At 39.1% G+C, this 13799-nt stretch overlaps 1 protein-coding gene across 1 annotated transcript; it reads right to left on the bottom strand.

The window, feature by feature from the left end:
- Positions 1-761: 761 nt before the first annotated feature.
- On the bottom strand, positions 762-13486 carry RSL24D1 (ribosomal L24 domain containing 1). Its single transcript, XM_081086599.1, has 6 exons — positions 13366-13486; positions 9514-9627; positions 7787-7859; positions 4416-4479; positions 3626-3711; positions 762-1678 (listed from the first exon to the last, which is right to left on the bottom strand). Exons 1-6 carry the CDS (start codon positions 13444-13446, stop codon positions 1593-1595), a joined length of 504 nt encoding a protein of 167 aa, XP_080942725.1. The 5' UTR covers positions 13447-13486; the 3' UTR covers positions 762-1592.
- Between the last annotated feature and the right edge of the window lie 313 nt (positions 13487-13799).

Genomic DNA, 13799 nt, shown 5'->3' with positions numbered 1-13799 from the left:
CATATTTCAGGATTCCCTACGATTTCCCTGGGGTTCAAAGCTATGTTCCCAAAGCTCCCCTTTCAGTCTTCCTGAAGGTTGTGGATTTGGCTGAGGTGAGAAAGCAGCTTCTGGCCATCCCACTCCCCAGCCCCATGCACAGGAAACCACCTGCTGACGAGACCTTTACTAGTGCCCCAGAGAAAGGTCTAAATTTCCACAGGTTATCTCTCATCTGTCTCAAGTTTTGAAGATGGCACTAGGCAGACCATCGGTGCCTCAGGTTAGAGAACTACAGCAAGTATAGCTCTTACTTATTAATACAGGGTAATTTTACAAATGTCTTTGATTACATATATATTTCCCCTAATTGTTATCAATAATATTCTTTATAAATGAGCCATATTTTACAAATAAGAACACAAAGGCAAAAACACACTGGAATTCAGGTCTTTTAACACTTGGTCCAGTGATCAGTCCACTTTATTACTAATACTGAAATAAAAATTTAGCCATTACTATATACGTAGTTCTATAACCCTAAAATCTCTCATTTATTCTAATTTCTGTCCTAAAAAATAATATAAATATGAGTTACTAATACTATTAACATGCTTAACTTGTAAATAATGTAAAAATACAGAAACATGAAGTATTTAAGTATATATTTTTCTCTAAACATTTCTCCTACCTCAGTAGTACATGTGGCTGAAGTTATTTTCTTCCAAGTAATTGATACTTTACCTTCATTTAGTACATTTAAATAATAAATACGTAGACAATGACTATAGAAATTACTTTATGTGCAAATAACGTGTTGACATTCTACCCATAAATTCCATTTTCCCGAAAACAATTATAGCTTTTGAAAAGAAAAGCTCACATAATGTTTTAAGAGGCCCTGGATTCCCCTGCTTCTAAATCATTGTTGAGTAAAAAAAAAAAAATAAAGCCTGTTCTAACAGGAATCTCAAGTTAGAATGTTCTCCAAAGTGAAATGAGAGAGCAGAGTGCCATTCAGGAACGACTATTCAGCACTCACCCCAACCTCCACAAGTCTTTCCAAGCAGGTCAACCAGGTCAAAATAGTCCAACAGAATTAGGCTTCAGCATGAGGCCATATGTGCTTCTAATGTGTTAATAAACCAAAACATGAAATACTGAAATCAAAATAAGAGATATGAGCACTTGAGGCTAATTACCATGCAGATTGTTAGTTCCTTGTCATATCCCTCCTTCTATAGAGTTAATAAAGGGAAGATTTTTACTGCAAAGAACATTTTATTTTATATAACACTAGCCATGAATGTTTGTCATCAGTTACTACATAAATGCTGCCTGGTGCCATTATCCAAGTGGCACCATCATTTTATGTCCACAATTCACTTGGTATTTATAAAATTTTCATAATCTACATAAGTACATCTATCATTGAAGATTTTACACTGAGATGCAATCTAGCATCCATATTGTCTGATATTTTGCATATAGTAATGTAGAAGAGATGTATTTTTAATCACCTTTTCATCTGAGTCACCTTATGTAAAAAATAAATCAATAACTTAGAGCACCTAAGTCTCTAAAGCAAATTTCCAATGTGCTCATAGAAATGGTTAAACAGGATTGTCAGAAACAACTTCCATGGCCACATCCTCTTGTAGTTTATGTACCATTTTGTCTTCCAACTGCTTTCCTTTGCCTTAAAAAAAAAGAAAAATTAAAAATTTTATCAACTCAATGTGACCTTACAGAACTCAATGCTTTATAAAGGATCTTGGATGTTTTAAAATAACATTGGCAATTTCTAAGATATTTTAAGAATAGTAAATAAACTTATACAGATCTTACAATATGCCACACATTAAGGATTCTACTTACATTTGCTCATTTCACCCTCATAACTACTTGTATTTTATTTCATTTTAGTTATTGCTTTGAGGGGGTGAAAGAAAGAGGAGAGAAGGAAGGAGGGAGAGAGAGTTATAGAGAAACACTGATCTGTAATTTCACTAATTTATGCATTCATTGGTTGATTCTTGCATGTGCCCTGACCAGGGATCTAGCCCACAACTTTGAAGTATCAGGACAACACTCTAAACAACTTAGCAACCCGACCAGGGCACATTTTAAAGAAGAGACAAGCCCTGACCGGGTTTGGCTCAGTGGATAGAGCGTCGGCCTGCGGATTGAAAAGTCCCAGGTTCAATTCTGGTCAAGGGCATATACCTTGGTTGTGGGCACATCCCCATTGGGGAGTGTGCAGGAGGCAGCTGGTCGATGTATGTTTCTAACTCTCTATCCCTCTCCCTTCCTCTCTGTAAAAAATCAATAAAATATATATATAAAAAAAAAAGAAGAGAAAAGTTGAGGCACAGGGACAGGTGAACTTGCCCAAGATCCCTCAGTTGGTAAGTCCAGTAAGTCAAAGTGATGGAATTTGAACCCTGGCCCTCATGGATCCATGGTCCCTGCTCTAAACACTGTGCTACCAACCTCAGAGGGTTATCTAAAAACTTAGATAACAATGTTTCATTCCTGTTGTTTTCTGGGTGTCAGTTTGTAACATCTGTATGTGAAACAAATGCTCCAGGATTCTATTTTGTTTTAATAAAATTTGGTACAAAAACAACCAAAGTACAACTTTAACACAAATCTACTCAGTATGTGCTTACAGAATTTGATCTTTCCTAATAAGCTGTAGGCATGGGATCATTCAGAAATCAAGTTTGCAACTAAATCTCACCAAAGTACTTGGTGCCAGCTGAGTAAAAGGCTGGTTTTCTCACACCTCACAAAGAAACTGCACAGACAACTGCCCAAATGAGTGACTGCCAATCCTATACAATAAAAGCCTAAAATGCTAAGTGTCCCACCGTTCATTCGACCGTTCAACCAGTTGCTATGACGCGCACTGACCAACAGGGGCAGACGCTCCGACTGGTACGTTAGCTTGCTGCTGGGGGTCTGGCTAATCGGGACTGGGCAAGACGGGCCGGACACGCCCTGGAGCCCTCCCGTGGTCCCTTCCCGGGCCCTGATCGTGCACTGGTGGGGTCCTGGATTGCGAGGGTGCAGGCCAGGTCAAGGGACGCCACCAGTGCATGAATCCATGCACCGGGCCTCTAGTAAGTTACATAAACACAAAGAGAAGGTTTTAATACAAAACTGTAGTTCTCAAAACTTACATTATCAGAATTGCCTGGAGACCTACTTAAAGAACAGAGGCCCAGAATCAAAGGGCCAGAGTCTCTGTGTTTATGCTAAGTTCCCCAAGTAACTCCCATACTGACCCGTCTGAGAACCACTAACATAGAACACTATCCTTTAATAAAAACAGGTATGGGGCAAAACTATCTATGAAATTATTACTCAACTCATTTTGATTAACTTAGAGAGATAACTTACAGAAAAGATTTTATGAAGGAGAAAAAAAAAAACGTAAAAAAACTGACTGAAACTGGGAAATATACTGAATAACTTGTAACTGTTTAACCAAGTCATATCATAAATGTTCTGAGATAACATTTACATGAAAAAATACTCAACCTTAAAAAGCTAATTGATACCAAATTACATAGACCACAAAAATCTAGGTTTTTCATCTCTCTACTTAAAGCAGAAAATTCCTACGCAATGCTTTACTTACATGCAAAAGGTGCTCGGATGAGATGGATGTTTTGCTTGACTTCTTTGATGTCCTGAGCTTTCTGTAGTTCTTTATTTTTCTTCAACCTAGGGTTAACAACATTTAAGGCCAGAATTTTAGTTACTAAACCTTTAGACTGTAATTTTTAATTAATTAATCTGTAATTTTTAAAAATAAAATTTACTAATAAGCCATATAGATGAGGAATGGGAACTCAATCATTTTCTAGTTACAAATTAGATTAAATAGGATTCCTACACTACAAACTTGTTCATTCAGTATACCTAGTGCCTAATAAAATGAGGATTCAATATATATTAGTGGAGTAAATGAAGGAATGAGATTGAAGGAAGAAATTAAATTTCAGAAATCAATGTCTATTATATACATATAGTGCAAATCTTCAAGCCTAGATCGTCTCTCCTCAAACAGAGAACAGTCTCTGTTACCTAATTTTTTAAAATAATTCAGTAATTACAAGAGACAAACTTGTAAGACATTCAACAAAAAACTAACAGACTTGTTCCCAAATATTTTGGCCCCTTCTCTGCAATGCTTTAACAATCTTTTAAAGCTAAAAAGCTGTTGGCACATGCTTCTTTTCTATGACAACCTGCCATAGAGACAAGAATTAATGTAAATGTGGCAAAATGCTAATAGAATATGCAAGAGTTATTTACACTATTCTTACCGGGTTTTGTAAGTCTGAAGTTATGTGGGGGAAAAACATGCCTCTAAATGTCTACTAGCAATTATGTTTCCAAGAGTTACTCTATAGATATATTCATACCTGTTCATTATAAATTTAGCTTGACGTTTCTGTTTGATCTCTTCAACTCTCTTCATTGCATCAACTACAAAACAATTCATAGGAGTTAGCAAATTATTCATTCAAGCAAGAGCTTTAACAATAACTTCTTTATTCTTTATTGATTTAGAAATTGAATAAATGAAAAACTCATTTTTTTAAAAAACCCTACTAAAACAGCTGAGGTACCCTTTGCTGACACCACTGTTAACTATTTTTTACAAGTGTCATTTCTCTAAGTTTTAATTTACAAAAGCTACTAAATTGCTACTAAAATTGTCCTTCTATTGTAAAGTAGTCTAATGCTTTTCAAATTTTATTCTACAGAGAACTCAGATTAATAGCAACTAATACCATTCTTAGCTTGTCATCTCCATAAATGAAAGACAGCACCTTTCTGGTCATAAAGACCAGTTTTCCTTCAAGTGCCTGGGAGATAATCAGCACATTACGAATACTGGTAAAATGAACCAGTCAACCAATTTTACCACATTCTCAACCACTAAAATCCAACTGTTTTTGGAAAATGTGTACAGAAGCTGAGTCCAACTATGCTCTAGTCCAGGGGTGGGCAAACTTTTTGACTCGAGGGCCACAATGGGTTCTTAAACTGGACTGGAGGGCTGGAACAAAAGCATGGATGGAGTGTTTGTGTGAACTAATATAAATTCAAAGTAAACATCATTACATAAAAGGGTACGGTCATTTTTTTTTTTTAGTTTTATTCATTTCAAAAGGGCCGGATCCAGCCCGCGGGCCGTAGTTTGCCCACGGCTGCTCTAGTATCTGTATCAGCACCGTCCAATGTAAGATACACCACATATGTAATTTTAAATTTCTAGCAGACACATAAAAAAAAAAAACAGGTCAAATTAAGTTTAATGATATATTTTGTTTCACCCAACATATCTAGAATATTGTCATTTCAACATGCAATCAGTATAAAAAATTGTTACAGACATTTTATGCTTGTTTTCATACTAAGTCTTCAAAAACCACATGTACTTTGTATTTACAGCACATTTCAATGCAGACTAGCCACATTTCAAGGGCTCAGCAGACCCTGTGGCTAGTGGCTACCATACTGGACAACATACTCCCAATCTAGAAGCACAGCAAGATAGTCACAGTCTTAAAGTGCCTCCCCACAATAGAGTTATTAGTTACAAAGGGCAAAACACAAACTTTACCGTGTGGCAATCTGGCAGACACCCCTTTAGCCAAAGATCAAAGTTAGCATTGCCAGTAATAGGACTAATGAACAGCAGGTGTCTCCTGACAGGACAATGACAAGAACTTCCCATTACTTGAAACCAAATACCTGGCCTATATTCTTTAAAGTGGTCAATTTCGTGAAATATGAAAATAAACTCAGCAACTGTTCCAAACTGAATGAGACTAAAACAGACAGGACATGTACTATTCTAGCAACTTTTGCAATAAAAGATATTGGGACAATTAGAAAAATCTAAACAGGTCTATGATTAAATGATACTACTCTATCAATGTTAATTTCTTGACTCTAATAATTACACTGTGGTTATATGAGAGAATGTTCTATTTTTAGGAAATACATATCAAGCTATTTAGGGACAGAGGAGCATATGTATGCAACTTAAACAGTTCAGAAAAAAAAATATAGAAGGAAGGAAAGGGAGAGAGAGAGAAGAAAAGGTAAAAATAATAGAATGTTAACATTCAGGGAATCTGGATAAAGGTATCAGAGAATTCTACTCCTGCCACTTCTGTTTAATCTGAAATTATGTCAAACAAAAGCTTTCTTTCCAGCAACATTGGCATAACCTGGGAGTTTGTTAGAAATGCAGAATCTTAGGTCCCACCCAGACAAACTGTATCAGAATCTGCATTTTAATAAGACCCCCCAGAAGGCCCCATGGTGCCTCTGGCATTAAGATGACGTTTATATGAATAACTCTAAGACAATGTCAACTCTAAATCTGCACATGCTGTGGCTTAGAATAATACAAGATGCGGCAAAAATACGTTTACAGTTGTTTCTATTGAAAATACATAATTAATAAAAGAATAAACTATTTCGCATACTCACAACTGTAAACTTACTTTTGCCCTACCCTGCATACTTGATATGTATCTTTTTTCCTTCTTTCTTTGCCTTTCACAGCAAAAATGATACAGGCAAGATCTACTATTCCGAAGCACTTTCATACCTTGAAGTTACTCAGAAGGGAACTAACACAAGTGGCAGGTATATCCTTTCTAATAATCAGATACAGCATTTCTGGATATTCCAGAAGACTGAAAACTTTTAGACATAAGCATCTAATAAATACTAAAAATTGGTCTGCAATACAGACACATGATGGATAAAATAAAAATTATTCTTCCTACTATTACTGTTTTCAAACTTCTCCTACTGCTGTTTCTGTGGATATCCACTTCTTAACCAAGATTGCTCAGTCCACATCTTCACACAATTTGATAATATAAGCAATAAATATAAAACTGTTGTCAACTGGCTAGTTTACAGACAAGATGATATTGAAATAGGGAGTGTGGGGAATAAAGAAATCTTTTAAAAGAATATTTTTTTTTCTGGAACACTACTAACAGCTATTATTGTGTAAGCCAGCAGGAAATAGTTTTAAGTTCCAAAAGACTCATGCTGTCTACCCAGGAGTTCTTTAGAAAGTCTATTTTTAAGACCCCAATGCAAAAGGACATCAGAATCTGTGTAGGAAAAAAATACTCAATAGAGCACTGCTTCTTACAGAACTTGCAGAAGTATAAACAAGTGGGCCAAGGGAATGAGACTGTAATCATCGCGGAACCAATTACCATCTAACAGAAGCAGTGAAATAGGAGAACTCAGTAAGATGCACGAAGAGGGCAGGGACTGTGTGCACGCTGTTCATCTTCACATGCTTGAGTCAGCACTTACTGTTCAAGTATAAGAGTCTCACAGAACACAACATTATTTCTGGCGATCAATGTAACACAAAACCAGCATGGAGGGTCATAGTAACTGAATATCCACATCCGACTAAAATAAGATATGCATGTCAGTTTCAACATCAAGCTGAATAACCACTAAATAACAGCAGTTATAAAATATGTCCGGGTGATACGCAGCTACTGTCGTCAAGGAGTAACAAAAGAGAAAACGAAGGCCAAAATGAAATATATCCCACACTCACCCAACAAAGTATTCTCTCTCTCTTTTTTTTCTTCAGATTTCTGGGTGTTTTGTGTGTGAGCACTTCAAATATTATCAAATTTAATAATTACATTATTTTTATAATGGACACATCAGCCACTTGGGGAAAGGATTTTGGGTAGCTTATGAAAATTCCTGGCATTCCCTTGTGACTTACTCGTTTTATTCCACAGCTCTCGCTGGTATTTGACAGGTTCATTTCTGCGCTTTTCAAATTCAAATGAATTATCCTGTAAGAGGGGGACAGATAAGGTTTTTACAGAGGTACGAAGGAAACATTTAAACTTTATTCTCCTTTTCACAAGCATTCAGAATGTATTAAACTATGGACACACATTAAGATTCCCCCCAGGGTGATCCCAGCAATACAAGTTTTTAAACGGTTTCTCCTTTACACCCCACGATGTACAAGACAGCCCTACTGAAAACATTTCTCTATATCCAAGTGATTGTCAAAGGGAGGGAAGGGAAGAGCTCAAACCCCATTTCTCAGGAGAGGCATATAACACTCATGGGATCAAACAAATTGAAAAAGCTTCCCTAACTTCCCACTCCTACATGAGACTCACAGTCAAAAAACTTTGTATTAGGCTGAACCATATGAAATTACCATTTTTCATAGATCAAGAGAGTCAAACATTGAGAATTTCATGTGGTTCAACCTAAATACCCATCGTGCTTATACATTTGAAGACCTATAAACCTTTGTGTTTAAAGCTATGAATCTACGTATCTTCAAATCAATGTAGTGCTACTCTACATGACGTAAGCTTTGCCCTGAAATTCTTCAGGTCCCTTCTAAATGTAGTTGGTATTTTGATAGTTAATAATCCTATTTATCTTAAAACATGCAAAATAATTTTGGAAAAACTACAGGTATTTATTGGTTTCCAAATCTACCTAACAGGAATATGGAACAGCACTAGCTCTGTGTCTGGCTAGTTTATTTATAATACACATGACTCTATTTAGATCACAATAACATCAACCATGACAAGGTCACCAGCAAGTGACTGGGACTGGTGTCCTTTCTTCATTCATATAGCTGCCACCTACAGTTGAAGTGCCTGTTTCTTCTTGCCAAACTGAAAATTACTTTTGTAACAGTAACTATAATTTGGCCTTGCATCTTGTCAAAAAATATTCATTACATTCATTGAAAACCTCTGGTTTTGTTAAGGAAGCCAGCAAAGGGCTTCATGGCAATTCTTAGATACTGCCCTTAAGGAGTAGGGGGGTGGGAAAATAGCCAAGGGTTTGGGGGGAAAGGAAGTCATGGAGGACGGGGACAGTTTAGATCTTCCTCCCTCAAGGGTAGCCTGTGCAGCAGTGTTCAGCTCCTCCCTTTGAAGGGGCTGAATGTGGACAAGCTTCCCCAGATCCTTTGACCAATTCAGGAATAGCAGCAATATGATAACAGGGACTCACACGAAATTCCCTCTCACAACAATACTACGAACTAATTTCTCCGCTACCAGACACAAAGTCCTGCTAAGGAAATCTGTAGACTGATAAGTGAATCTATTACAAATCTCATCTGAGTCCTCACTGCTGTTTAGGAATCCTTTAGTTAATTTCATAACTTCCTCTCAAAATCCCTAAGCAGCCATTTCCAACTTTACCTTTTTCTTTGCAAGAGCTAAAAATAGTTTTTTGAGAGTAAGAAAAATCACTTCTACAAACTGGATCACAATTTTTTTTTCCTTTTCAGAATTCTACCGATTTATGGGTTTTAGGATCATGTAAGAATTATTACTATAACCAAATACAAAAAAGTCATTCATCAATCATGCTGTAGGAAGCGTTGTTAGTTAATTAAATCATATAACCCCCCCCCCCCAAAATAAAAACCTGAAATTTTTAAATTGTAAAAACTATACTCACCACTGTGAGCTCTTTACCAGCTGCTTTACGGAAAGCTTTAGTCCACCTGACCTTGCGAGGATTTCGCTTCTTTTTAAAGTTTTTATGACACTTGGATTTACAAAACCTGAACACCTACAAGAAAAGTTAAAATAGTGAAAAGTCAATATTAGAGTTTTTTTCTATCATAAGGTATTACCCCTCCCAGACAAAATATACTGTAAAGTCTGAGAAATGACAATGTTTCTCACACACAATTGCTTCTATTACCATACTATTAAGAAATATATGAACATGCCAGATTAAATGGAAATTGAACTATTTTTTTCCTACCAAGCATCATCATAAATAAAAGCTGAGGACCCTGAAAATACGGTTAAAAACTACCGTTTTTATAAAACAACAGTAAAAACCTTATAATGATCTTGAATCAGGAACAGTTTTAAGGAAAGTCATTTATTTAAATCACTTCCCATTTCAGAATAATTTTCAAAATTCACTTTCTATATACCTCAGTGGAGGTAAAAGTTTCAAGCCACCATCCAGAAATCTCCTTTGGTTCTTTCCATCCTTGCACAAAATAATTTCAAAAAGCAATTAAAACTGGCTATAGATCTGTTTTCTAAAATCTACTTGGAAGAATCTTCGTTACTACTTTAATTCTCCACCTTAGTAATGCTTACAATTTAAGGATGCCTCAATGTGCTCCAAAATGACTTACAGGGACTCATTGCGTAAGTCTAAAATGCATTATTTTGTTACTTTGTAATGTCTTAAAACACATTACAATTTGTGTGTTACCAAAAGAAATATGAGGAGAAAAAGTCATTTTTTTGAGTTAAATTATCACAACTAAGAACAGGTAACCCATTTTCAAAAATAAATCAAAATGAGTTATAAACATTTCAAACTTAAATAAGCCAAAATACTTTTCATTTTATATATACTTTCTTCTATGGGGAACTTCAAGCAGATCATTATACACACGAGGACATACCTTTCTTAGAAATGGTCAGTACTAGGTTAATCTGATCTAGGCTCACACCTCCTGCAGGGCCCTCTTCAGAGAGAGGTGGAAGTTTGTCTACATTCTTGAATTCATTTCAAAGTAACAAGAAAATATGAGAACTACTGTAGTCTCCTGGAGTAACTCACTATGAAATCATTATCAGTAAAATTTCTTTGAGCATTTCCAGGCCAAAGTATTATAACCTTTTTAAGTAAAAGCCTCCTGTGTTTAATACTTACTAGGTAACTCCTAGACATATTCCCATTTCTAAGATATGTCTAATGAGGGATTTGAACTTGTCCTGGGTATCCTCAATTCCAGAAAGAGCCCATGCGAAGTTACAGGGAAGTCTATTTGAACTCCAAACCTACAGACATTATCTGACAAGCACAATAAAATATCTGAAGAGGGGATGGGGATTCAATCAGCAAATAAGGTGCATCTACTATGTGCCTGATGTTATACTAGGTGTAGGGATACAAGAACAACTAAAACATAAATCCCCACCTTGAGAACTTAGGCTAGCAAGCTAAGTATATAAAGTCTCACTTTGCATATAAGAGAGATCGAGATCAGACTAGGATATAAAAAACGGTATAAAGCTATATACAATAATCATGTATAAAATAATACGAAAAAAAAACACAATAAGGTGGTTAAACCTATAGTGGAGTAGGTGGTGGATGGATTATGTGTGAGACAAAGCTTTGAAGGCTCAAGTTTCCCTTTTAATCTTGTCCTCTATCCGTGGTCGGCAAACCTCGGCTCCCGAGCCACATGCAACTCTTTGGCCCCTTGAGTGTGGCTCTTCCACAAACCACCACGTGTGGGCGCGCATGTACAGTGCGATCGAAACTTCATGGCCCATGCGCAGAAGCCGGTATTTTGTGGAAGAGCCACACTCAAGGGACCAAAGAGCCGCATGTGGCTCCCGAGCCATGGTTTGCCTAGCTGCAGTATGCCGACCACTGCTCTAGATCATCCTATCTTCAACTCACAACAAATGATCCATCAAATCACACCTCAGTCCTTTGACCTTTTCTTATTCCTCCAACATCTATTAAGCACTCAGTAGGATGTATATATTTTTCCTGTTTATAAACTATGTGAAAATATGGAGCATTATTACTAATTCTACCTTTAAGAAGCTACCAAAGAAGTGTAAGCAGGGAAGTCCCTATTAAAGATGGTCTCAAAAGCTAAAAGCATAAAGGCAGAAAGACTAGTTAGGAGGCCAGAAAAATGACAGGTGCCGAACCTGGAACCAGGGCAGGAAAAGAGAAAGCAAAGACACCGCTCACTATCCGCTGCAAAAGCAGAATGAATAGCACTCTTAACAATGAGATACAAAAGGTGAAAGATTCAAAGATGACTTACATTTCCAGCCAAGCTGTCTAGCAGATGGGAGAGAGATTAATTCAGAAAGCAAAATGATCTGAGGCAGTAAGGCACCCTCCTTCATGGGCTCACTGTTAGGTACAAACAGAATCACCCTGTCAGGTGGAAAGTTCAGACCTGGAGCTAAGGAGATACCGATCTGGGACTCATCAACACAGATAAAATGAGACACCAGCAGGCCCCACTATATGGCACTTCACCAGATGGCACTTCACAGGTGTTGCACTTTTTTACCAGATTACGACTCACTTCATGGTGGTGGTCTGGAGCCGAACCTACAATATCGCCAAGGTGTGCCTGTACTTTTCCTTCATTAATGCTTCAGGGTCCCCACTACTTCTAATTTCCCCAATGGATCTGTTCTGACCCACTGGTCTCCCCTCTCCTTCCCTATGACTACCCACCTCACCGACCTGAACTTCCCACGTGTCTGTCAGATCAACATCCAGCTCTAGAAAGCTGCTCCCACGTCTGTGGTTCTAATTCCAACACCCAGCTGACAGGCACTGCTGGACAAAAACCATAAAATATGACGACAGATCATCTACAAAGCCACACTGCCCACTGTGAATTTGACTCCAACCTGGCAATGATTCATTTTATACTTTTTTTTTTTATCATCTTCTTATTGCTCTTTCAAGTACCCAAACACAGATTTGGTCTCTCACTTTCAGGAAGAACCCTCGCTCCTGATGCAATGAGCTCAGTATCTTCCATCTATAACAGAGAAAGAACGCAATGAAGTAGGAACTGAAATTCCTTGTCAAAATCACCTCCAAATGCATGCATCATTCACAAAGTCTTTCACAACCAGCCCTTACGGTGTATCTATGTGTGTGCCATCTTATGTTTACAAACTAATCTTTTTGCAAATACTCCTACCCCAGGCCTCTATTTCCACCCATGATGCTTCGTCCTGTGCCTTTGCTCAAGCTGCTCACTTTCCTTCCACCTAGAATGCCCTCTCCACACTTTCTCATGCACAATTCAAGATCCAGGATAAATGTCATCTCCTCTCCATGCCTTCTCATATATACGCCCCCCCCCGCGCCCCCAACCTCCAATTAACTGCATAATACATAAGCCGATGAAACATTTCCATCAACCTCCACACACTATGGACAGTCCCAAGGCTGGTGAACCCCTACGCTACGGACATTAGCAACGACGCCTGACGGGGCACACGTTCAGCAAAGCTCACTGAGCTGTAGAGCGGCCACGCTGCCCCGCGGGCCCCGCTTCCCCGTCGGGGCTGGCTGCCCCGCTCCTCCTGCACCTTGCAGCAGCCCACCTCGCCCAAGGTGGCCTGGGACCAGCTCCGTTCCGGACGCCCGCAAGGCGCAACTCCCCGGGCGGGAGGCGGAGGCCGGAGCCGACGCAAAGCCCCCTCTCTCGCGGGGGTGAAAGCGGGGACCCCGGCCGAACGCCGCGGGCGCAGCGGTGCGCTCCGACCCTGGCCAGCTCACCTTGCAGTCGTTGCGGACGAACATCATGCCGTGGCCCGGGTATATGGGCCCGGAACAGAAGTAACACTTCTCTATACGCATGTTGAAAGCGCGTGGGGACCCACCATCCAGGCGCCGAGCGTGAGAGGAAGTGACGTACCTCCGTCACAGGAAGTGGTTCTCGTCCAAGTCCCCGACCCGGAAGAGGCGAACGCCCGGCTCCTGGGGCCGTGGGAGAGCGATCCGGACCTGACGGCGCCCCCGCGTGGCCGCGCCGGCAAAAGCGCTGCCGGGGGCGCAGGCGCAGAGCTGCGCGTCAGCCTCGCCGCCGTCGGTGGGAAAAGCGAGGCGTGGCTGTGTGCTGTCGGCCGAGCGCGCTCTCGCGGCGCCTCGTTTTCCTCTCTGCCGCGCGCTGCAACGGCGCCCGTGCGCGTCTCTGGTTTGCGCTTTGCCCC

Source organism: Myotis nattereri, assembly GCF_964212035.1.
Source record: "Myotis nattereri genome assembly, chromosome: 1".
NCBI classification, from domain to species: Eukaryota; Metazoa; Chordata; class Mammalia; order Chiroptera; family Vespertilionidae; genus Myotis; species Myotis nattereri.
The sequence above is the reverse complement of the archived record's forward strand: the minus strand, read 5'-3'. Positions and strand labels throughout refer to the sequence as shown.

Bases quoted from the DNA above. Each gene is read 5' to 3' on its own strand.
- RSL24D1 (XM_081086599.1), bottom strand. From the start codon at position 13,446: ATGCGTATAGAGAAGTGTTACTTCTGTTCCGGGCCCATATACCCGGGC. The intron at 9,628-13,365 runs GTGAGCTGGCCA...CTTTTCTTGTAG, and splicing joins TCGTCCGCAACGACTGCAAG to GTGTTCAGGTTTTGTAAATC. The intron at 4,480-7,786 runs GTAAGTCACAAG...ATTGTTTTGTAG, and splicing joins AGAGCTGTGGAATAAAACGA to TTGATGCAATGAAGAGAGTT.